Raw genomic sequence first — 26146 nt, forward strand, 5'->3', positions numbered from 1 at the left:
CGCAGAAAATTCTGGGAACGTAAGTTTACGGTCATCACAAGTTTTTAGGAGGCAAGAAAAAAAAAATTGTATATGGTCTATATATTATGAATGCATATCTGGAGGAACAACAACTCTACATTAGAGCTGTCCACCTCAAGCACCATGCCCGTATCTACAGAGTCTAAAATGACGATGCCACTCACTACAGTACATCCATTACAGCCTTTACTCCAATATTCAGTGTCACATGATCCTTGAGAAATCATTCTAATATTCTGATTTGGTGCTTAAAAACATGTTATTATTAATGTTGAAAACAGTTGTGATGCATAATATTTTGGAAACTGTGACACGTATACAAAATGTATTTTGTATTCCAGAAAGAAGTGCCAAGACAATGTGAATATGGTCATGAGAATTCCAGGTAGTTATTTTTTATCCTGGTGAGTCAGTGAAAAGAGTGAAGCTGCATTAAAATCCATTGGACTATGGACTGAACAATTAAAGAACTAACAATAGTCTATGTACCTTCTTTAACTATTTACTTGTAAGTCACACATATGCTTCCCAATAGTATTTGCATTTGTACTGTACGTTATGCTAAATGAGTCAATGTGTTTGTAGTCAAACTCCCAGGCACACCTATGCTTACACGACCCATGAGGTGATGCAAAAGGATGCAAGCTTGAGACATCAAATATTGTCTGAAAAGGAATAAAGACCAACAATAAGACAAATTAAGACAAAATGACAGACATATATGGGTGTGACAGATGTGACTCACTGATAAAATATCCGATATGTGAACAGTGAGGCAAATGGTAATGATTGCTGAAACAGTCGACTTTGCCTACCCACACACATCTGTATCATTTACAAGACAACAATATTACAGGCCTAACACAGTATAAGTAACTATTGAATGTGTGTTTGTTTGTGTGTATGACTATGAATTGTTAAATAAACACTCTACCTGCATTTAACATGCTTTCTATGCAACAAATTTTGCACATTGAATTTGATTTAGATACCGAAATGGGACACCTCATCTGGTAACAGTATCATAATACAATCATCATTTTGATAATTCAGAACCATTTATATTAATTAAATACTTAAATACAAATAAAATTAACTTTTGATTATTCAAAACTTATGAATGATAAGGCATATTGTAACCCTTATTATACGTGTAAGAAAAAAATAAAATATTCCAATAAAAGTTCCTACTCTAAATTCCGATGGGATGAGACGCATTAGAAGCAGCATTTGAAAGCAGCAAAACAGCTGATTTACACCTGTGACACACAACACATTCTGTATTAATGTGGCTAACTGTGATGTTGCTCTTTAACTGTAATTAACTAATTTCTACTTTACACTGCACTAGTGTTGTCACGGTACCAAAATTTCAGTATTCGGTACCGATACCAGTGAAAATCGACGGTTCTCGGTACCAATTTCGGTACCAAAGCAAAACTCAAAAATATGCTAATTAAAAAAAAAACTTTTTAGCATTAAAAATAAAACCAATGCCATTCTTTATACTTATTTACAATTGTGTTTAAAGTTTTTCTACAAGTTATATAATTATGAAAAACAGTAAACAAGTTTCACCCAAGTTTAATTTGTCTTTTAATTTATGAAATTTAAACACATTTTATTTTTGGTAAATAAAGGGGATTTGCTATTAAAATTAAAACATGGAAGAAATATTGTGATTTAATTCTTTAAAAAATAAAGTTTTATAAATTTTTTCAACAGTAGTAGCAGTATCACTTACATTTTACTAAATAATAGTAATATTTCTAGCACAATGCCTTTATGTAAAAATTAACTTTTAGGCCTAATGAATGCATATTTGTAATTTTAACTGAACTTAAAACTGGTGGTGATGCTTAAGATATTTTTGGTCATTGAGGGTTTCTGTAAAAAAATAGTAATAGATCATATTAATTATTATTAAAAGATAATACTACTACTAATTCTACTATCATACTAATGTATATACAATGCTTTATGAATTGATGAGCTGCTGGGTTCATGAATATTAATCACGTTGTCTGCGTTCAGTCAAAATTATTTGCTGAAATCAAAACAGGGACGGTAAGAGATCAGCGCCAGCCAATGAAATTGCCATTTGCGCATTAGCTCCGCCCCCTACCGGAGAAACCGGTATGTCTTCTGCTTGTTCGAAAATGAATATGAATAATTCTAAATGAACTCCATTATTTTGACAGGAGAAGACGACAAAGAATAGTTTACATACAGCGTGTCGATTCAGCGTGGTAAGACTCTCGCGCTCTCTCTCTTTGCATGTGTGAGAAACAGCGCTATCGGTAAAGCGACGGTGAGTCGTGCGCCTTCACAAAGAGTTTACAGAGCATCAAATACAGGTGCGCTGTGCGTCCATTGAGATGAACTGAAAAGTTCAGATCGCTTGATGGAGAGAGAACTCTGAAGCTCAGATGCTGAAATTAATGCAAGCGTCATGCGCTTCAGTCTATGTAGTAAACAAACCCGCACGTCTCTGCCATTCATTAATTCACACAGAGACGCGCAGAACACGGATTCATATTTCAAACAACTTTTGCGGCTTAACATTTACAGATAATGGTCCATATGGAGAATTGATTTGATTAATTTATGCTAACTTTAACAAATTCCGTGACTGTCCGTAGCTATTAAAATGTAAGTTTCATTTTCATGACTGGATTTTGAGATTCCGTCCTCGTTTTCTGCTTCGCGGAAATCATAGCGCTGAACCGGGTTTGAACGGGACCTCGGTACTACCGGTACTTAAAGAAACCTGGTACCGTCACATTTAAAATTTTTTAGTACCGACTTGGTACTAGGGATGGGACGATAACCGGTTTTATTGATAACCGTGATAAAATGTGCTGAAGGTTAGTAATATCGTTTAAAAATGAATTATCATTAAAACAGTGTTTGATTATCGCGGTTTTAATAACTCACTATTAAATCATGTCCAGCCAGCAACAGTCTGACGCAAGCGCAGCGCACAATGTTTTTTTTGTTTTTTTTCGAGAAGGAATGGCGAAAGTCAGTGACTTTTCTATGCTTTTCTATGCTTCTACACTTTTCATTGTAAGGAAGGAAATGCCACAGAATTTAAACTTTCTTTAAATTAAGTGCATAGAGTTGCTTGTTTTATTAGTTGTTTGTTGATTATTAAATATAAAACTTGCTGAAATGTTTTCAGTGTGAGCATCAACTATTTTTGAACACTTTCATCTCATTTCAACAAAACCGTGATAATATTGATAATCGTGATAATTTTAGTCACTATAATCGTGATATTAAATTTTCATACCGTCCCATCCCTACTTGGTACCGAAGTACCGGGTCTTTTGACAACACTACACTGCACCCTTAATAACAAGTTCTTCATGCACAAATACATACTGTGGTATAAACAGCATAAAAGAATCTGCACAGTCCACTCTCACACAACCTAGCTTTTCACACAGTGAACCAAAAAAGGCATGGACAACATAACCACAAACATCTGATCCTGCTCATCTTGCTGTCACAAACAGTTTGTCTTCTATTACAGGTGTGAGGTAAGCCTTTTTTACAGTCTATGGGTTAGCCTAAATCATGCCAATAATGAAAGTGAAAATGAGGAATAAAGAAAAAAAAACACAAACACAACTAAAAGATTTATCCTCATGCATTCTCAAGAAATATACTCCAAAAAATTCACTAGTTTCCAGCTGAAATAAAGACTATAGGATCATTCCATGTCAACTCAACCAGAGGTCCCCTGCTCAAATTTTTGATTTTGATAATATTTTTTCTGAGGAATGACAGACATGTATAGTGATGAAAGGCAAAATATTGTCATGGATGAACATTAACAGAGTAATCCACTATTTTGTAGGAGGAAAAAATGGCAATTTTCACTTGAGATTCAGAGCCAAATTACAAGGGGGTAAAAAAGACTTAAAAAAAGAGGGCAGAGTCATAACGTTCCCTTTCATAGGTCACTTCGATGCTGCGGTGACGTCACCGGCTATGGGAACACCCCTCGGTGTGACGAATGTCTGAAGCCCTATACCATCTCACCAATCCTATTGGCCAAATAGCGCTTGGCACCACCCTTACGCATGCGCACGCATCATATACCTGGGTGCCGCGCGCTATTTCACTCAGATTTTCATTCCTTCAGGGAAGCGAATTATCTGTGCCCTAGGAATCATCTCGCGTTCTTCAGCGGTTTTCTACGAGCAGTGTTAACTCCTCTTTGCGGACGCGATGAGTTTCGAAGGTGTAAGGAGCCGTGTACCAGGTACATCACGAAGGGAGACTCTCATGAAAGGTGCGTAGTATGTCTGTGTTTACATCACGCACAAGCGGCGCTTAGCGGCCTTTCTTCTTGTCCCCATTGTGATGGCCTGCGGCTCAGAGTACTACGCTCGAGGGTGGAAGTATTTTCTGATGTCGCCCCCGTGTCTAACCCCCGACATGTCACTTCTGCGACTGCCGAGGCACCGCACGAGGCGATAGCTTGGGCTGACACGTGCGACATGGCTTTCGAGGACAGCGCAGCGCTGGAATATTCTTTACATCGCTCGCTCTCCCCTACCCTGGTGCAGAATAAAAGTTTTATTGAGCCTGTCGTCTTCTCTAATGAGGATTTTCAGTCCACACCGGAAGCATGTAGTGCCATCTCCTTCGGTTGTGGATGCTATGATGATGACGTTTTATCCACCGTGGCCTCGGGGTCTGAGGACTTTGCAGCCGACACTGGCCCTCTCCCCCCTAGCGGACAGGAGAGGCGTGTTTCCCCCTCCTACAGCGAGCTGTTGGATGTGGTTTCTTGCGCGGTGGGTAAATTGGGACTGGATTGGGAGGTTGAGAAGGCCGAGGCCCAACCTTCATCTAAGCTGGACGACTGTTTTCTAGCTAGTCGGACACCTGCACAGCCCCGAAGGCCTTTACCTTTCTTCCCGGAGCTCCACCAAGAGGTTTCGAGGTCCTGGAAACAGCCGTTCTCGCCGCGGATTACTAACGCTGCGGCTGCGGATTTCGCCACCATTTCCGATATGGCGAACCATGGCTATGCAGCGATGCCTCCGGTGGAAGAGACTCTCGCCGAACACCTCGCGCCTAATTCGGCCGCGGCATGGAAGTCTCGCCCCCTTCTTCCCTCTAAGGCATGTCGAGTCACGTCCAGCCTAGTTGGGAAATCCTACATGGCCGCTGGCCATGCGGCTGCTTCGCTCCACTCTATGGGGGTCCTTCAGGCCTACCGAGCGGAGCTATTAAAGGAACTAAATGAAGGGGAGGGTATCACACCTGAGGCAGTGAAGGAATTACGGCGGGCAACAGATTTGGCCCTACGTGCTACCAAACATACTGTTTGAGCAGTGGGCCATTCCATGGCTGGTTTGATTACGGTTGAGCGCCACCTCTGGCTTAATCTCACCGACATCAAAGAAAAGGATAAATCTTTCCTCATGGATGCTCCTGTTTCTAAGGACGGTTTGTTCGGAGAGGCTGTCACTTCGGTGGTGGAAAAATTCAGGGCAGCGAAACAGTAATCAGCCGCTTTCCGCCAGCTGATTCCTCGCAGACCCAGGGAGGTTGAATGCCGGCAGGCGCCCGCGCGTTCTCGCTCGACCTCCTCTCACCGTCAGCGAGTTGCCTCTCGGGAAGAGCCTTCACCTATGGCGCCCCCTCGTAAGGATTGGGGCCCTAAGGTTTTTCCACCGGCTCACCAACGTCAGCGCAAGAGGTTAAACCTGAGTTCGACGGCTAATGCCTCTCGTTCTCGGGCCCCGAATAGCAGCTCCTGATGTTCTCGCTGCTTGCCAGGGACTGTGCCCTCCACTAGAGAGCACTGTTGGACTGCTTTTTTGCGCATCCAACACTCTCACTGCAGTCCCCATAATCAAACACTGACTGTCTCGCCGCAAACAGCGCCTCGAGCAGCATTGGATCGAGCTGTTACGCCAAACGTTCCCTCAGACACTCTGCGAAATCCAGCTTTCAGAATTCGAGGGACGATTCAAGGTCTTGCACAGACAACCCGTTTATGACGTCTCACACAGCTGCCGCTTTTTCGCTAGCGGCAGAGCCCGATGTTCAATCTGTTGGCCTAATTCCTGCCGTGGGCACGTTTCAGGATTATACACAACGAAACGCAACGACTTTTACACATGCACTTCCCCTGTGCACGAAAGGCACAAGCTTTTTGTGCCCGGACATTTTAACGCGTATGACAGCGTTGCAGGAAGCGGAAATCTTGAGACCGCTAATATTGTTTCGGACCGCGTGGGAATGCTTGCCCGACATTTCTCAATGGGTGTTACGCACAATTTGTCACGGATACACCATTCAGTTTCGAAGAGGCCCGTCTCCTTTCCACGGTTGTGAAACCGATGGAAATAGCGGTGCTGCAACAGGAGATGTCAACTCTGCTGAGCAAAGGGGCTATAGAAGACGTACACCCCTCTCAGATGGAGTCAGGGTTTTACAGCCGTTATTTTGTGGTACCAAAAAAAGACGGCGGGTTGCGACCCATTCTGGATTTACGCCGTTTGAATCTTGCATTTAGGCCGAGCAAATTCAAGATGTTGACGGTAGACACAGGAAGACAAGAGACACAGGAAGTTCCTCAGATTCGCTTTAGAGGGCAAAGCGTATCAGTACCGCGTTCTTTCCTTTGGCTTAGCTCTGGCTCCCCGTACTTTTTCAAAATGCATGGACGCAGCTCTGGCCCCGTTGCGGCTCCAGGGCGTTCGCGTTTTGAACTACTTAGACGATTGGCTGGTGTTAGCGCAATCACAGACTCAAGCACACTCTCATCGGGATCTTGTGCTGAATCATTTAAACAGCCTGGGCTTACGCACGAATTTCCAGAAAAGTGTTTTAATTCCCTCTCAACGGATAACCTTTCTGGGAATAGACTTGGACTCTCGCGCGATGACAGCAAAGCTTTCTCTCCCGCGCGCTCCATCAATTGCGTAATGCGTGCGGCGCTTCAAAGCGGGTCGCACAGTGACAGTGAGATTGTGCCTCAGACTTTAGGTCTAATGGCAGCGGCATTCCCCGTAATTCGTCTGGGATTACTCCACATGCGCCCTTTTCAGTGGTGGACGAAAAGACGAAATATTTCACCCAGTTGTCTTCCGCATCGGACGATTTCGGTGACACGGAGGTGTGTGATGTCATTAAAACTATGGATGTCAACCGAATTTCTTCTAGCCGGGGTTCGGCTGGGGATTTGTGCTTTCCGAGAGACTTTCACGACGGATGCGTCTTTGACCGGTTGGGGAGCTGTTTGTCAAGGGCGCCCAGCCCACGGAGTGTGGACAGCGACACAACGCAGTTGGCACATAAACAGGTTGGAATTACTGGCAGTTTTTCTGGCTCTCCAGTATTTCTCGAATCTGCTGATCGACCGTCATGTGCTGCTCAGATCAGACAACACAGCGGTTGTGTCATATCTGAATCATCAGGGAGGATTACGCTCTCACCCCCTGTGCAGGCTGGCGAGACATGTTCTTCTTTGGTCTCAGAACAAATTTCTGTCGATCCGAGCTGTTCATGTCCCCGGACGTTGAACTTCGGAGCGGATTTGCTATCCAGGCAGACTCTGGAGCAAGGGGAATGGAGGTTACAGCCCCAAACGGTGAACCTCTTATGGCAGATTTTCGGAGAAGCGAGAGTGGATTTATTCGCGTCGAACATGACTACACATTGCCCGCTATGGTTCTCCCTATGCCCTCCATCTCCCCTGGGCTTGGATGCGCTAGCTCACAATTGGCCCAGGACCAGTTTGTATGCTTTTCCCCCCGATTCGTTTGATCCCAGCAGTATTATCGAGATTACGGCTGGACAGAGTGGAACAGCTGCTGCTGGTGGCTCCATGGTGGGTTAGTATGTCCCGGTCTTTCTGCTGAAACTACCGAGACTATACTGAATTCTAGAGCAGCTTCTACGAGACGCTTATATGCTTTCAAGTGGAGACTGTTTACGACCTGGTGTGAAATTCGTAATATGGATCCAGTTTACTGCCCAGTGACTTCAGTACTGGAGTTCCATCAGGACCGTTTTTCGGATGGAGTGAAGCCAGTGGCTTCAGTACTGGAGTTCCTTCAGGACTGTTTTTTGGATGGAGTGACGCCAGCCACTCTAAAGGTTTACGTGGCAGCCATTTCGGCTTACCATGAATACATAGACGGTGCCTCAGTGGGCCATCATCCACTGATTTCTCGTTTCATACAGGGTGCGCGACGGCTGAAGCCTTTCCGCCCCGTGCGAGTTCCTTCATGGGATTTATCCATTGTGTTGCAAGGTTTATCAGGGCATCCGTTTGAGCTCTTGGAAACTGTACCGGATAAAATCCTGACTCTGAAGACGGTTCTTCTTATGGCTTTATCCTCCCTCAAGAGAGTTGGGGATTTACAGGCTCTCTCTGTCTCACCCTCGTGCATGGAATTTGCACCGGGCTCTGTGAAGGTGTTGTTGCGACCGAGGCCTAATTATGTCCCTAAGGTCGCATCTAATCCCTTTCGCTTTCAGCAAGTGGTCCTGGAGGCTTTACCCCCTGCTGAGGGGGGGGTCAGGAGATCTAAGTCTTTGCCCTGTGAGAGCTTTAAAGGCTTATGTGGATCGTACAGCCCCATGGCGTGAGTCTGACCAGCTGTTTGTCTGTTTTGGACATAAGGGTAAAAGCCATGCTGTTACAAAACAGCGCATGTCCCATCGGCTGGTGGTAGCAATATCTTTAGCCTATGAGGCGCGCGGACTTGCTTCGCCCTTAGGAGTTAAAGCTCATTCCACTCCACGAGAGCAGTGGCTTCTTCTCGAGCTTTTCTCAGTGGATCTTCTATGGATTATATCTGTGCTGCGGCAGGTTGGTCCTCACCGAGCACTTTTATCAAGTCTTACAGTCTGGATGTGAGGATGGCCCCTGGCTCCCGGGTTCTCTCCGCTTGAGCAGATGCTTCCTTGGATCCCAGCTATCATTTACGTCAGGCGTTATGGTATATCGTTCCCATAGCCGGTGACGTCACCGCAGCATCGAAGTGACCTATGAAAGGGAACATCTCGGTTACGTATGTAACCATGGTTCCCTGAAAAGGGAACGAGATGCTGCGGTCCTGGCCGTGCCATACCTTGATATCATTCTTCTTCTTCAGTTCATGAAATCTGAGCGAAATAGCACGCGGCACCCAGGTATATGATGCGTGCGCATGCGTAAGGGTGGTGCCAAGCGCTATTTGGCCAATAGGATTGGCGAGATGGTATAGAGCTTCAGACATTTGTCACACCGAGGGGTGTTCCCATAGCCGGTGACATCACCGCAGCATCTCGTTCCCTATTCAGGGAACCATGGTTACATACCTAACCGAGATGTTATTTTTACACAGAGATAGGCAGGTATGCTTGCAAAACCTCTAAGGACCCTTTGGCAATTGAATCGCAATTGGCTGGTAGCCTAAATTCCTTAGTTTAGTCGCCAGACTGATATTATATATATGTGCGTTTGTAAAATGGCAGAGGTTTTTTTCTTTTTTTATATATCTGAAAGTACACTCTTAACATCAGTCAGTCAAGCATTATAGTATGATAATCAAGTATTATTTAATAATAAAACTTTAGTATTTAGAATTCCTCAGGAATCAAACCATATAGGGCCTTAAAAATTAAGATGCCTAAATTAAAGTTTGTTAAGACCCAATATCTAAAAGGGCATTAATATATATCTTTAATACTTTTTGAGTTACAGACATGAAAACTTTGAAAAGTGCGGTTTCCCCATATTTAAATGGTCATCACTGGCACATAATGCAACATAGATTTCTAAAGTCAACATATTTTCAAACAGACCAAGTAATCTTTGTAAAAATAACATTGTGATGCTGCCAATTTAAGTCATTTTTAACCTCCTGTATTTTGGCTCTGAATCGCAGGTGAAATCTGCCATTTTGACCCCCCTCTACAAAATAGTGGATAACTTAGTAAATATTCATCCATGACATTTAATATTTTTCGTCAGAAAAAATGTGGAACACAACCGGCAGCTAGACTGGGTAGGGCAGGAATAGCTGAGGCACACAGGCAACACATGATAAGATTTGTTTAATTTTTTCCAACAAGGGCTGCTTTTAGATGTTTATGTTGATCAGTCTTTTGTATTTTGATACATGTTCAAATCACTTTAAAATACTAAATACATTTAGAACATTTTCATTAGAAGGGGAAAGCTCACTAAACGAAAAATGTAACACTGTGAAATTTAATCCTTGGGAGTTGCTAATGATGCAAACACTGACAAATCATTTGAGTCTGCATGCTAAACAGAGGATAGAAGACCCAAGTCACCTTCATTTTGAGGTTTTAATTACCTCACAGCTCTTTATATAGCTACCTGTCTCCACTGTATTGTCTGAAAACACACTGCAGAAGTCAACATATGATGATGCACACTCCAGCCTCCAAGAAAAAGGAAGTATACATCATCCCACAGTCACAAGATCATTTTATCATACCCGCACACACTAAAACAAAATCCACATAATTCCAGAGGCTGTTTATCCCATCATCTTCCAACACTTTTTATAATGAAGGCCATTACTCAGCTGACTATTTATTCTTTTTTTATTGGATGGATGAATGGATGCATAAATTATGACAGAATATTCATTTTTAGGTTAACTACATTAAGGCGATGCAAAAAGAGCATTAAATTATTCACTGGCTATTTTTAATCTAATTGGAAAAAAATATATATCACTCTCATTGTGTCTTTCAGCTTACTCAGCACTACAGAATCATTTCTACAAACACTCTCTATGCTGACTTACCCTATAACAAATCAACTTTACTGCCTTATTCTCATCACACACCTCTCTGCCCTTAACCGCCCAATTGTACTGTAGCTGTAGGCAAGAATGTCATTACATTTAAACACTGAACCCATATCTGTCAACTTCCAATCTGAATATTGGAGGGAGAGACAGAATATTAGGGGGATTTACATTGTATATTTTAACTTGTAATATTGCATATTGTAAAATCAACGTGAAATAAGTTGCAGCTTACTTTACTAACATATCGTGATGTATTTCTGAGTGAAACGACTTATCGAAGAAGAAAATAGATATCTGCATGCAACTGGATTAACTGCAGCGTAGTTTTGCACACATTAGCAGAGTCATAAACATTACTTACATTAAAATATGAATGAATGGTTGTTCACAATAAGACCAGTGCCAAAATATCACATAAGCAAGAATGCGGTAACGTTGCACATAAGAATGGCTGTGATTCAGACACATGAACAAAGGAAAAAATCTTATTTTATATAATGCTGATAAATGGCCATAACAGCTTTGTAGTGGCAGTTAATGTGTTAAAATATGAATTTTGAAAAACAAATGAATATAGGTCCACAGGTGCGGGATGTTTGTAACTGCCATCAAAGCTTACCAATTTAAAAAAATAACACATCCTCTGCACCCCACGTATTCTATGCCCATGCATATTTAATTAATTAAAACGCAGCCTTTGCCATTTGATAACTGAGCTACAGTAGTAAGCCATTTTGTGATTTTGATTTATTCTGATCAAATGGGGAACCCTAAATTCAACTGACAAGAACATAAGGAAAACAAGGGAGTGTGCCAAATGAACCATCCAGTGTGTGGAACTTCTCTTTTATATCATAAATTCAGAGTCTGCCAACGCTAGCTCAAAAGATGTGTCCAAGCCTCTTTTTTTTTTTGCAACTAATTTAATGTGTTAAAACTAGCTAAAATGGCTTGACTCGTTTCTATGCTGTTATACAACCATTTCAAAACAAAAACAATTTAAGATTTTGGGGGAAAAGTTTATGTTTTGCTGTTTGGGGCTATGCTATGCAGCAGCTTCACAGGGTGATAGGTCAAGTCTAAAGAAAAGACTGAATATAACAAGGTTAAGGTCCTTGGTGTAAGTATTCCATTGTTCCATCAAATACTGGGAAAACAAAGCACATACAATATATAAAGAGTGCTTTAAAGCCACCTGCAGGCACTAGACACACCTTATTTTATTTTTCAACCTTTGTGGTTTGACTATGTCAGCGCACCTGACCCGAACAAATCACCAGAGAGTTCAGACAAGGGGGCAACACGAGCAAAAGCAAAGTTTGCATAGATAGTCTGAACTAGACAAACAACTCTCAATAACCAAGTCACTGTGCAAATAATGCACACAACATGAATAAGTCTGTAAAAGTTTCTGAAGATACAGCTGCAAAACAAATTGTGAACCCATATGGAATTACCTGGATTTCTTTGATTATAAAACATTATCTTCCTCGAAGTAACAATTGAAAAAAAAAAAAAAAAAAAAAAAAAAAAATTTTTTTATATATATATATATATACACAGCAAAAAGTCCAGTGTTAAATTAACTCTCAAAGAGTTGATTTCAACACTTTTTGAGAGTTTATATAGCTCCACACTCTCCAGAGTTAAAATAACACTTTCAAAATAGTTAAATATTTAACACAATGCCAGAGTTCCTAATTTGACTCCAAATAAAGTGTTAAAATAACACTAGAAGGGATACAGAAAAACAACACTGTTCAGAGTTGCATGTTTTAGGTGGTTAAATCTGTATGGTCTCAAAGATCTACAAAATAATGTTAAATAAACAACAGCACACAAAATATTTGCCAGTGACTTGTTTATTTGTATTTCTCACTTGTAGTGCATTTTGAAGTCGAATTAAAACATTACAAATGAAGGTATGATATACAAACTTTCATCCACAACACTGTATGAACTTTGAATATCAAATGGCTTATAAAATTTAATCTCTGACATTTTGATAATACACCTTTCCTCACTTCGTACTACTCTGAATGCATGATAATGTTCATCAAAATTCTCTGTGAATAGTTTGTTTACCAACAGATAAATGTAACTTTCAACCAAAAGTACAGCACTTATTTGACAGAAGACTGGCATTTCACTTTCTATAGCACTGCACACCACAAGTCCAGCTCTATATTCTACACCATCAACTTTAACCCAACTGGTTGAGAAAACATCTTTTGATATGAACATTTCAAGCATTTGATTGCTGACCTCATTCCCTATGGAAAATGGTTTAATTGGCCCAAACTCATTATGTTTGAGGGTGAATGTTTCCCAATGGTACGCAATGGCCATCTGATGCTTTTTAGCTAATGATTTTGTTATGTTTTTGAAATTTTTAAAAAAATCTTTGAACATCTTATGTTTGGCTTCGAACCTCATTGACCACATATATAACAAGGGGCCAATTTTCCTTATAGAAGAAGGGTAATGTATCATGTAATGATGTTTAGGAATCAAATTTTTATGAGGATACAAGTACTTGAATAGTTTGTGATGGTCAGCAATCAAGTGCTTCAAATACACTGTCAAACCTGAAGTGAGACAAGGTGAAAACACAATGTTCATTATTTGAAGTAACATAAGCAACAAACTCCAGTGTTTGTGTCCTGGAGGAACAATGTCTCCAAACAAAAGTGGGAGATTTTTCACAAGACATAATGTCTGAATGGAATTTAAACCAATGCTATTACCAGCACTATCCAAAATAACCTTTGTGGGACGATTTTTTCGTTCTAAAAATCCATAATCAAAAGAATAAATCCTTGAAAGTAAATCCTCTTCAGATATAAAGTTTTGTTTGAGATGTCCAAAAAGCAATTTGATTTCATATTGAACCACGCCCTCAAGAAGGTCATGCATTATATCAAATGAGTAGTTATTGCTAACATGAAAGTATTTCAGTGTATTAATTATGGATTTTTTTTTCAAACCATATAGTGACCTCAATTGTGGGTTTTCCTGGAGAGACTTGCAATGTATTTCAAAGATTTCTTGTGCACGAAGGACCACCTTAGGATCATCCTCACTGTATACTGTTTGAGAATCATTCTTTTCAATTAAACAAAGGCGACAGAAATGATGGCTATTAAATGACTCATTAAAACCAAGAATTGAATGCATTCCTAGATTATCACCAGTGATTTGTGCGATGGTGCCGTATATCTGCTCATCTGAGAATGGGAGACTTAATCCTTGGCTTTCAAGTATCTTTATATCATTTATCAACGGATCCAGTATAACATCAAAACCGTACTTGCTTACGTCTTGTGTGTGAAAAAGTGCTAACAAATGAATGTTCATCAGAACTGAGTTAAATTTTGGGGGCAAGTTTCTTACAATAAAATAAAGGCAGCCAATTTTGTGGATACTACGTTTGGAGCCAAGGGGGTTAGCGGTTTCAAAATCATCATAGTATATTTGAATTTGTAATGCATGTCTTTTTGTTGTAAATAAAGGGTGGGATTTAAAATAACTTCCATCGCTAAAATCTGTAAAAGTGTCAGGCTCTGATCTACAATCTTTCCTTAGGAGGTCACAAATGTCTGGATTTCTGCACATGAATTTCAACGTTTCTAAAATTGGCACATATATAAAAGTATCATTCACTGGAACTTGGTCATAAGTACCAGATTTCTTATTCAATTTGTTGTCATACCGCACACCTAGTGTTATCTCAATGGGCTCTACAACTCCCCATTTTTCTTTAAAGTATTTATTACGTTTCCATTCTGTATTCAGATTTGTGAATGGGTTTTCTAATTTTTCAAAAGATTCATTTATTACAGTTTTGTAGGGGTCATTTGTAGGCAAAGCAGAAAGTATGTTATGCTTAGCCTGAGAGTTAAGCTCATCTGTTAGCTCCTCTAAATCTCCCACAATTGAGGACACCAAACTGTTTGGAATCCCACTTGCTTGTATTTTGGCCACAATGGAATCACACAATTCTTTAGTTGAATTTTTAGTAAGCCCTGAATCATTGTTATCAGATAAACCACTGGAACAAGGAGATAAATGCTGGGGATTCATAAGGTCCTCCAAAGCATGAGATGAGCTTGCAACTGGCTCACTTGAGGAACATCCAACAGTTGAAGTTGGAGCAATCAGCTGAATGCTGCTATGAACACTATTAAGGTGCTTACGAAAACCTGCATATGTTTGGAACTGATGCCTACAACCTTGCTGAGAACAAATTAATTTGAACTTAGATCCAGGATAATAACTATGTTCACCTCTTAAATGGGAAATCAACTGTTGACTGTCTGGGTGCTCTTTTTGACAAATAAAACAGATCAGCATTCTGTCAACATCATACTACCCGACTTTAAGTTAAGGTTACGGTCTGGTTGAGCAGTCTGGCTCTCAAATCTCTAACCCTGGGAGACTCCTTCATTTGACCTACATCAATGTTATACACTGTTGTCTGCAGGAATGTGTAAAAGTTTAGAAGTGCACTATCATAGGACAAATTGAACACAAAATGTGCCTTGAAAAGTTCATCAAATGCTCCAAGGGAGCGGTTTGCCTGGCATGGGATGAGATGCTTATCCAAGATGATGTAGAAGCCCTCAATCTTGCTTTTCTGGCGTCCAACAGCAAGGAGGTACGGATGCTGATGCTGGATGTTGTTGAGGTGCTCCTCCAAACTGCAGCATGACTAAAGTTGAAATGAACATTGAATATTAGACACAAACATAATGTCCAGTCAGGGAAAACAACTGTATAAAAGAGACTGTTCAAAGAACTCAATGGCTAGTGCAATATGATAATGCATATGAATGATTTTAAATCTCCATGTTAGAGCTTCCAAAAACACAATATTAAAATGTCAATACCTTATGAAAGATTACAAGTCTTTCAGCAGCATCACATGCACTGATTTTTGGAGACTTCAGTCCTCCTGGTGATGGTGGAAGGAGATGTATCAGTAAAAGAAGGGATGCCATTTCATGGTCGTAGACTAGAGATGAAATTCACATGAAATTTTTTATTAATTAATCTAAACCTTCAAATGAAATATTTTAAGTTTAAAAATACAAAGCATTTTAAACATTCACCTGGTTAATGTAGTCTTTTTAAAGATTTTATGTAGTGCAAGTTATTTATTTTTTATTAATCCGGAAAACATCCAATCTCATAGATTATGAAGTTTACTCATTTTAATATTTTTTGTCATCAAAACAAATATATTGTTACTGCAAACTGTAACTGCAAATATAGCAGATTTGTAAAAACAAGCAAATCAAATACAACTTACTTGTTTCATGAAGGTCACTTCCTTTAGGACATTCTGCTGAGAGCAACAACTGACTCAGCTCTGCTGTTGAAGTAAGTTGCTTGGCCTCTCTAATGACATTTGGCCTGAAGAACGTGTCCCACTTCTGAAGCAGCCTGGAGGATGTCTCGGTGTCAAACAGGAGTGTGAAGTCTTGATCAACCTTTAAGATGATATTAAACTATAAACAATATTCTCAAATTACATGCTTTTGATAAAATGTTATTCCAAACTTACCAGGCCTTTTGTATCTAGGAATCTTGGGAAGGTGAAGAGGATATCAACACTAGAGCCTGGATCTTTAACAAGCTTCTGCCGATGCTGAAAGGTCTCTCTCATCTTTTGGAATATTAGGGACTTCTCTGTAGTGTGGCTGAGCAAAGAAATGGCCTCTCTGCAAGCATCCCCATCAAGTTGCCCTTCAAAATTAGTAGCCCTTTTGCATTTTGGGCCTCCTGGAGAAACATCATGAGGGCTGTCTAGTGGCAAAGATCCTCGTCTAATCTTTCTGTGGACTGTTTTCATACGCCAAGCAATGTATCCTGTGTTGCTTGCAGCGTCATAAAAGTGTTCCTTAAAAGAATAAAATTTCTATGTCATAACATTGCAATTATAACATGAAAGGGTCATGCAGACGATGACTTACATAGCCTTTCTTGGAATAAGGATCTCTGAGGGAAGGGAACAGCATCACTATGCCAAGAGCATACTGTTCTCTGATGGCTTTAGTAGGGAGTTGCCTAAGAGAAGATATCAAATTAGTTTTAATTTATACAATGGTCATGCAGTTATGTTTTATAAAAATTAAATAAAAATACCCATGTGTATCAATCATGTGAGCCACCAGAATGTTGATCATTTGTCTTCTTGTGGCATCTGTAAGGGTTTCTGTTTCTTGATACTCCTGTAGTACTGCTTCACCACCAGACTTCAATTTAAGAACATCCTCGACCAACTAAAAATAAAAAAAAACGACCTTGGTGATTCACTAATTACCACAGCCTCAGAAGGGTTAAAAAAACTATTTCTATATTTTGGATAATTTTCATTTCTGGGTGAACATAACCTTAAGGAGAATCACATAAAAACTTTGTTCTAACCTGCTTTGCAGACAGTGCAGATGTGTCCTCTTTTCTTTGTCTCTTGTTAGGGACCTCATCTAAGATTACAGTCGATGCACTTGAAATGTTGCTTTTGTCAGACTTCTCAGATATGGAAGACAAAGAATCTGAAAATTCTAAATAATTAAAGTATTAAAATATTACAAATATTGTGATGACCAGCACAAGAATCAGAAACAGCCAATGTATCATATTTATCCTAAGTTGCTTGATAACTCGACTTCTTAAACATTCAATAAAGCTCACCGTCATTTGAGAAAACAGTCAGCACCACATTGCCTTGTCCAATGAGGTCACTGAATATTTCTTCATCGACTTCTGTCCCTGTTGCATCCCTGTATGTTACTTTTGCATCAGGTGGCAAGCAAAATCTCTCAATGACTGAAAAAAAAGATTTTTAAGTTGACAACCTTTCTTGCGTCACAACAAATAACTGATTTGAATACATATATCTTTATGATGCAAGCAAAATGTAAATATGCATTATTTTTCTTTTTTCCAATGTATACCCTTCTACAGAATATTATATGATAAAGGCAAATACAAAAATGAGGCAACAACACAATACACAGAATTTATCAGATTTTAATCAAATTCTTAGTTATTTTAAATGAGTAAGAAAAAAAAGAAACCTTTGACGTGAAATTGCATGAAGTCAAACCTCCCTTCAATGCAATCCAGCTTCACATACTTCTGCTGTTCGTTGTACTTGATCTGGACCAACATTTTACCTGGAACATGCAAAAGTGTTTGGCCTTGTAAATCGTTGTAAAAAAAAGAAAAAAAAAAATACTTTATGGATAGATGCACGTCACATCGTTTCCTTTGTAATATCACAATTTACAGATTTGATGCACCGTACTTTTTCTACCAGTGCCAGTTATTTAATCACACATTTATTTTAAGAATTATTAAATTATTATTAATACATTATTATTTATTTATTTTTAAATGTGACCTAAAGCGACACACATCGCATCACACACACACACCGCTAAGATTTAAGTTACATAGCTTTAGTAACTTTTTTTTTTTTTACATAACTTCAGTAACTTAATAGCTAGCTAACGAAGCTAATCACGTCGACGAGGGCAATTGTGGCAATAAACGAGGCTTTGTAAAAGATCGTTCGTTTTATTAATTCGGTAAATCATTTTAATTAATTCGGCCACGCTGTAATAATTTGATTCCTATTTTTAGTTAAATCTAAAAGCGTAATAAACCGTTGCCACGATGTAAGTTAACATAACTTAGGCTGTGTGTGTGCGTTCGCCTTCACATTTTAATATACGTTTATGCGCAGTGCTCCATAGCACATTATGTTGTACATTCTCTACTGAATAAGCACCAATCATAAATGTAAAAGTATGATTAAATTTAACTTACCTTTCAAAGCCACACGAGGATAATGGCGACGTCTTCATGGATTTTCAGCAGCGACGATTGGAAATGCGTGGGCGGAGTCTAATTACGTCTCTATGGAGCTTGTTTAACACTGATGATCAACTCTGTGAAATAACTCCAACACCAAACACCATTTTACTCTGAATGTGTTCAAATTACTCTTTGGGTGTTGAAATCAACTCGGAAATGTTTAACACTGAAATTTCAACTCTCCAATTTTTGCTGTGTATATATATATATATATATATATATATATATATATAATGTTTATAGTTTCTACAACTGTACCCTACCACAAAATGCTCACTCCTGCTTAATGGTAATTAAATGAATTAGTAGAACACCACGTGACACACTCAGGTCCTAGGGCCATTGTCCTGCAGAGTTTAGCTCCAACTCAACTGCCTGGAAGTTTCTAGCACTCATAAAGACCTTGATTAACTAGATCAGGTGTGTTTAATTAGGAATGAAGCAAAACTCTACAGGACAGCTGCCCTCCAGGAGCTGGGTTTGACACCCATGCTCTAGAGTTCCAACACTCATACCACGTAGTTTTCAAGTAAGCCCGAAGAACTTGATTAGTTGTATCGTGTGTTTAATTAGGGTTGAATCTAAACTCAGTAGGGCTCTTGCCCTCCAGGAATTGAGTTTGACACCCCTGCACTTGAGGAACCAGGTTTTGTGAGCTTTGTTTATTTAAATGGCAGGTCACCTGCACAACACTCCACACACATCCAGCCTCATCTTCTTAACTAAAACACCTGATAGTTTTTTGCAAAAGTTGTTAACCTAATTTTTGCACTGTTGATGAAAAGTACAATTGTCTGTTTGTTATTTGTTTTGCCATAATGTGTTTCTTTAGAATTGTGACTAGTTTTCCTCCTAAATTGTGAATGGCTTTTTTACATACATGCAAACAGCAGCAAATGACCAACAAAAACCCAGCACACACTCTGGATAGGAGTTCTCATGAAATTCTAAACTTCCAACAGGATCACCTCCTGAACTGAAGCGTTCCAGCAGCCATTTTAGGCCACATTTACACTTTAGGTTTTGATACCCAATTTGTTGGTGGTATGTAATTTTTTGATAACCAGCAGCTTACATCTTCTTTTAAAACTGACTTATATCCGATATCTGCATTTACACTATACACTTGGAGAAACATCCAAATGTAGACATAAAAGCTTACACCGGAAAGGATGTAAGTTACGTAGTTCGCAATGGACGCAGACAAAATGATAATACATGCTTCTGCTTGCTCAAAATCTCAAAACACATAAAACTTTAGCATGACTCCACTGGATTCAAAGAGTCATCTGATCACAGTCAGTGTTCACCTGAGTTGACATCATTGCCAGCATTGATTTTTGGTGGCAAGAACATAACTCACATTGACAGGGAGTATCCAATCTGTCCACTTACATGGCAAACACAAATGCACGTAACCGATTTATATCTGATTTATTTGGCCTAAAACTGATCTAAGTATCCATGATGTATCCATGTGTTGTTGTTTTTTGTTGTTTACATTAAATGTCTGTGGGTCATATCTGATCTGAGCCACATGGAATATAAAAAAATCTGAACTTGGTTTCTTGAACCATGTAATATAAATGTGGCCATAGTTTGCCCAACCACAAGAGGGAGTCAACAACAGCTGAAACCTAGACCCAAAACGGGTCTCAAATCATGTTCCGAGAGCCACCTTCTAGCAGAGTGTAGCTCTGTAACAGCCAATAACACATATGATCAAGGTCTCTTTCGCAGCTTAATAGACTTAAACAGTCCAAATAAAATAATAATAAATACATTTTAAAATATTGTCAAGATGATGATAACTTTTGGTAAGAATTCACCTAAACAGCTTAAACTTTTGGGGCACTTTTCAATGAATAAGTAAATATATTGGACCTTTGCAACAACAAAACAACAACAACAACAAAATAAAACAATAGGCTATTTTGTATGAATTCTCACAATGTCATTTGTGGAAGAAAAAAAATGCATGAAAATGGAGCATAAGCAGATTGAGGATAAATATGGATCGTACAAATTCATATAATTTTTTCTACAAATTTGCAAAACAAAAATGTAAAATAAGAATTGTCAAAGCTATGTTGGCATATGTTCTTAATTCTAATCCAACAACAAAAGAAAAAGAAAAAAAATCACCCACTGCTCTTGAGTGAATAACCTTTAATTTTTTAATCATAGAAGCGTTTTATTTGACATTTAATTGCATCTTCAATTTCTTTCTTTTTTACAGTGCTGCTCACTAGGGTAATTTTACAAAAAAAAATTAAAAATTACAAGTTTCTTCAGTTTTATTTATCTATTAGGTCTTTGAGAACTATAAAACAGTATATCATGTCAATAATATACATTGTCACAAGTGGGACATTTTTTCACTATGCACAGACATCCTCTGGCTTGCCCAGACTGTACAAACCACACCCAACCATCACAAACCCTGCCAGAGAGGTTAAAGCATGAATTATCTATGGAGATCAGATATCGGAGAAAGCCAAGAACAGCACAGAGAAGAGTTTATACTGTGAGGGAGGAAACACATCGTAATTATATTTAGCACATAGATCTTTTTATCCTGTATGTTCTGAACCACAACAAACAAAACTGAAGCACTTTACTAACTAGTATCAGTTAAGCTTAACTAACTGACTAATCATATAAGACAAAAACCTGTCTAATCCCCTTCTTATTATGAAAGCTACGTGAGAGAGTAAGCAAAGATCAACATGGTCATTATTTGCATCATTCTGACTAAGAGTCATCTAAGCTCACTATGCAAGAGCTCATGGATCATTAAAGATTATAAAAGATCATTATTGTTCTCATGGTTTTGGCCACATCATTATTAGTCTTTTTGTAGTGAGGTATTGTCACATTACCTAAAGGCCATTATTACCTGTGTCTGACCTTTCAAAACAGCACAAAAATGTTCACATCATCTGCTTGAATCGCTCTTATCACACCGACAAGCTGCATTGCAGAAATGTTGAAATAACATTATTTGTTTTGTTGTTTTTGCTCTTTGGAACAATCAATTGACATCATGGCTGTCATGGAAAATCCTTCAAAAGATGCATTATATTTTATGCAGCCACTTAATCTGAGGAAAAGTAAGCATATCGAAAGTTTAATGAGAAATTAGAACCCAACTTAAAAGGGAATGGATAATTAAATTAAAATATAGAAAGACAGAGTGGAATTGCCAGATATATAACATGATGAGTAATGGATGAATTAGGAGGGGCATTAGGAGAATGACTAGGAGGGTCATTCTACAACTGTTTTTATATTTCCCCAATAATAATGTCAGATCTGTTGTGCTATATTAATAAATATTTTGATGTCAAACTAAATAATTGTAGAGTTTTTAGTTGCTTAATATATCAATAAATGGCTGTCACATTATTTAGTAAGTGGTTTACTTGGTGTTCTTGTTTCAGAACACACCATTTTGATTAACAAACTATAACATAACATAGAGTAACTGAACATACAAAATTATTATTTAAAAAGTATATGTCATACAGAACGTTTAAGACAGCTCACTTTTTACTTATTTCATTTAGTCAAATATACTATTTGCACAACAAACTGGCAAAAAGTGTGCTTTGCTGCATTAAAATAAAAAATGCATATTTACATTATCTCCATAATTTGACTTTCAATGATCAAATGAAAAAGAAACAAGAAAAAAAATATTATACTTGCAAATTTAAGTTAATCGTGTCTGTGTATTCAAAAGCTAGTTATGTATTTATTTCATTGCATAATAATGTAAGTGACAGCATCTGCCACTGCAAGTGTAAAATGACCGAGGAATATAAACAAAGTAAAAGCACATCAACTCACATGATTAAACCACTGTGACCAAACTATAGTCCATATTAATACAAACGTAGCGTAATAAGAACAACAGAAGAATGATAAAAACGCACAGTCAGAAGGAAACACACACCTTATACGAGCGGCCGCCTGTACGATTTCATCAGATTGAAGACGAATACAGCTGGGCGTGGAAATCCACCACAGGAGTCAAGCCCGTTTACTGCTTCCACCTGATCCGACACTTAGTCGTGATATACAGTTGTCCATGTATAGGAAGACTAGCTCTTCTCATCACATTATATGTTATTGTGAAGAAACGTACTGCCGGCATGAGAGCATGTTGTATGAAAACAGCTGACACTTGACGTCAGCATTCCTCATACTGCGGATATACCCGGAAATGGGCGTTTCTTAGCGGCGCAGACGTTGTTTCTGATTTGGGCCTATCAAGAAGATGCCGCATTCGGCTGCAAGTACGCGCCCCCGTCTGGCAACAGTCAGGGAAGTTGTCGGTGCAGAAACAGTGCTTTTAGAAACTCAGAAGCAATAAAATGCACAATCTTTTAAAGCAATTCACTATTCGCTCTGCTGGTCAAAAAAGTGTTAAATGCAAATCGGTGACACCTTTTACAGACTAATTAATTTTTTCACACGTGTTCTTATATTAATTTAGGGATGGTTTTATGTAGGCTAATTATTTTTAGAGAGAGGTTAGCAAATCAGGCCAGTTAGAGTCAGTTAGTTCACTCTTATTGTACACGTCGTTAAAACTAGAAGACAAAAGTAGTGTGATTATAAACTTTTTAAGAATATCGATCCCAGTGTTTATTCTTTTTTTTTCTTTTTCTGAGAACCTCAGCTTGTAAAAATTTTATTTCACATGAAACAAAATTGCAGGAATTAAAAGTATTTATTAGTTGTAACCACTGATCGTTTTTTTTTTTTTTTTGGAACCACTGATATATAATATTTATTAGTTGGAACAGATGATGAAGTAGGCCTGTCATACTCAACTGGATCATTAAAACTATAAAACTACAAGAGTTGCGACAACTGTGGCACAGTGGACTCTTTGTATCTCATCTATTTTTTTTTTTTTTTTTATTAATTTAGTAGCCTATCTTCTCTTTGTCTCCTGTCCTCTTGTGTTTGGGGTGATTCTGATTTTGGTCGTTAAGACCAAAAGCTAAAGGCTTAAATATAGGATCCAAAAGTGTCGCTTTGTCTCCTTATGGATAGAAGCTTAAAATCTTTATTATTAAGATTTTTTTTTCATTTGGATAAATCAAAATGTATATATATATATATATATATATATATATATATATATATATATATATATATATATATATATATATTGTCCGTTTTTATGCAATATAGTAATTACAATAGAAGACCTGAAAACAGCTGTCCATAAGCAGTCCCCATCCGACCTGAGATTCAGAGGATGCAGAGAAGAATGGCAAAAAAATCCAGATGTGCAAAGCTTGTCACATTATATCCAAAAAGACAAATTAAATACCCACTATAGCCAAGTCTGTAATCGGCACCAAAGGAGCCTCAAATAAGTACTGTCTTAAGAGTCTGAATAGTTATCACGTGTTTTCTTTTAGCTTTGTCATTAGGGGTATGGAGTGTATTGGTGTGAATTTTCTCTGATTCTTTTTTAATATGGATGCAAAATGTGAGGGGAAAATGAAGGGGTCTAAATGCACTCTGAAAGTTCTGCAGGCTTGCATTTGCCTCTCGAACAGCAGGTGTCACCAGCATGCCGTTGTTTTGAGCGCTTCAAAGAGTGAATCATTTTGTGAACCGTTTGGTTCAATTGATTCAAAATTCAAAAACTGGTAGTATCCCTATTTCCTACTCATGCTGAAGAGCATATGGCAATCTGTTTTAGCATTTAATGTCCCTAGTTCTACCATTTGTAATCTATTTTGACTAGTTAGAAAATTTAAATTCTAAATTCCTATTTTGAAACTGTGACTTGACAGTTGTTTTGGCTAGTCATAGTGTACATTGAAGATATATCTGCAAAACAATATTTTGACTAGTCATAGGCCTACTTACATTGAAAGTATTTTAGTATTGTGGTAGTAAAGGTCCCTCTGATCCCAATACAGATTTACTATAATCTACTATGATAAATCTTTTTAGAAAAAAAAGTTTCTTACAAACTTATGCCTTTTCTTTTGATAAAATATGTCATGATATATAGCCTAATCGTATATCAGAATCAGAATGAGCTTTATTGCCAGGTATGTTTACTTGAGTAAATTTTTTTTGGTAACTAATACTTTTGGAGTACAACCCGAATTCCGGAAAAGTTGGGACGTTTTTTAAATTTTAATAAAATGAAAACTAAAGGAATTTCAAATCACATTAGCCAATATTTTATTCACAATAGAACATAGATAACGTAGCAAATGTTTAAACCGAGAAATTTTACACTTTTATCCACTTAATTAGCTCATTTAAAATTTAATGCCTGCTACAGGTCTCAAAAAAGTTGGCACGGGGGCAACAAATGGCTAAAAAAGCAAGCAGTTTTGAAAAGATTCAGCTGGGAGAACATCTAGTGATTAATTAAGTTAATTGATATCAGATCTGTAACATGATTAGCTATAAAAGCTTTGTCTTAGAGAAGCAGAGTCTCTCAGAAGTAAAGATGGGCAGAGGCTCTCCAATCTGTGAAAGACTGCGTAAAAAAATTGTGGAAAACTTTAAAAACAATGTTCCTCAACGTCAAATTGCAAAGACTTTGCAAATCTCATCATCTACAGTGCATAACATCATCAAAAGATTCAGAGAAACTGGAGAAATCTCTGTGCGTAAGGGACAAGGCCGGAGACCTTTATTGGATGCCCGTGGTCTTCGGGCTCTCAGACGACACTGCATCACTCATCGGCATGATTGTGTCAATGACATTACTAAATGGGCCCAGGAATACTTTCAGAAACCACTGTCGGTAAACACAATCCGCCGTGCCATCAGCAGATGCCAACTAAAGCTCTATCATGCAAAAAGGAAGCCATATGTGAACATGGTCCAGAAGCGCCGTCGTGTCCTGTGGGCCAAGGCTCATTTAAAATGGACTATTTCAAAGTGGAATAGTGTTTTATGGTCAGACGAGTCCAAATTTGACATTCTTGTTGGAAATCACGGACGCCGTGTCCTCCGGGCTAAAGAGGAGGGAGACCTTCCAGCATGTTATCAGCGTTCAGTTCAAAAGCCAGCATCTCTGATGGTATGGGGGTGCATAAGTGCATACGGTATGGGCAGCTTGCATGTTTTGGAAGGCTCTGTGAATGCTGAAAGGTATATAAAGGTTTTAGAGCAACATATGCTTCCCTCCAAACAATGTCTATTTCAGGGAAGGCCTTGTTTATTTCAGCAGGACAATGCAAAACCACATACTGCAGCTATAACAACAGCATGGCTTCGTCGTAGAAGAGTCCGGGTGCTAACCTGGCCTGCCTGCAGTCCAGATCTTTCACCTATAGAGAACATTTGGTGCATCATTAAACGAAAAATACGTCAAAGACGACCAAGAACTCTTCAGCAGCTGGAAATCTATATAAGGCAAGAATGGGACCAAATTCCAA

The 26146-nt window shown here is 38.6% G+C and overlaps 2 protein-coding genes across 5 annotated transcripts in view; both read right to left on the reverse strand.

Moving 5' to 3' along the window:
* The window catches only part of ccser2b (coiled-coil serine-rich protein 2b), an 81958-nt gene extending 59021 nt beyond the window's left edge, over positions 1-22937 (reverse strand). The window contains exon 1 of one of the 4 annotated variants that reach the window (XM_059531949.1): positions 22672-22935. The gene's annotated coding sequence lies outside the window, so the exon portion shown is untranslated. Of the gene's footprint in view, positions 1-22671 lie in introns of all 4 variants that reach the window. The other 3 variants (XM_059531948.1, XM_059531952.1, XM_059531950.1) reach the window with 3 other exon arrangements.
* On the reverse strand, positions 12911-18680 carry LOC132121840 (uncharacterized). The gene is made up of 8 exons (XM_059531591.1): positions 18666-18680; positions 17259-17386; positions 16977-17113; positions 16805-16898; positions 16396-16731; positions 16141-16321; positions 15719-15843; positions 12911-15540 (listed from the first exon to the last, which is right to left on the reverse strand). The coding sequence occupies exons 3-8, from the start codon at positions 17015-17017 to the stop codon at positions 15208-15210; spliced, it is 1110 nt and encodes a 369-aa protein (XP_059387574.1). The 5' UTR covers positions 17018-17113; positions 17259-17386; positions 18666-18680; the 3' UTR covers positions 12911-15207.
* Positions 22938-26146: the final 3209 nt, after the last annotated feature.

Source organism: Carassius carassius, chromosome 40 (assembly GCF_963082965.1).
Source record: "Carassius carassius chromosome 40, fCarCar2.1, whole genome shotgun sequence".
Lineage (NCBI taxonomy): Eukaryota > Metazoa > Chordata > Actinopteri > Cypriniformes > Cyprinidae > Carassius > Carassius carassius.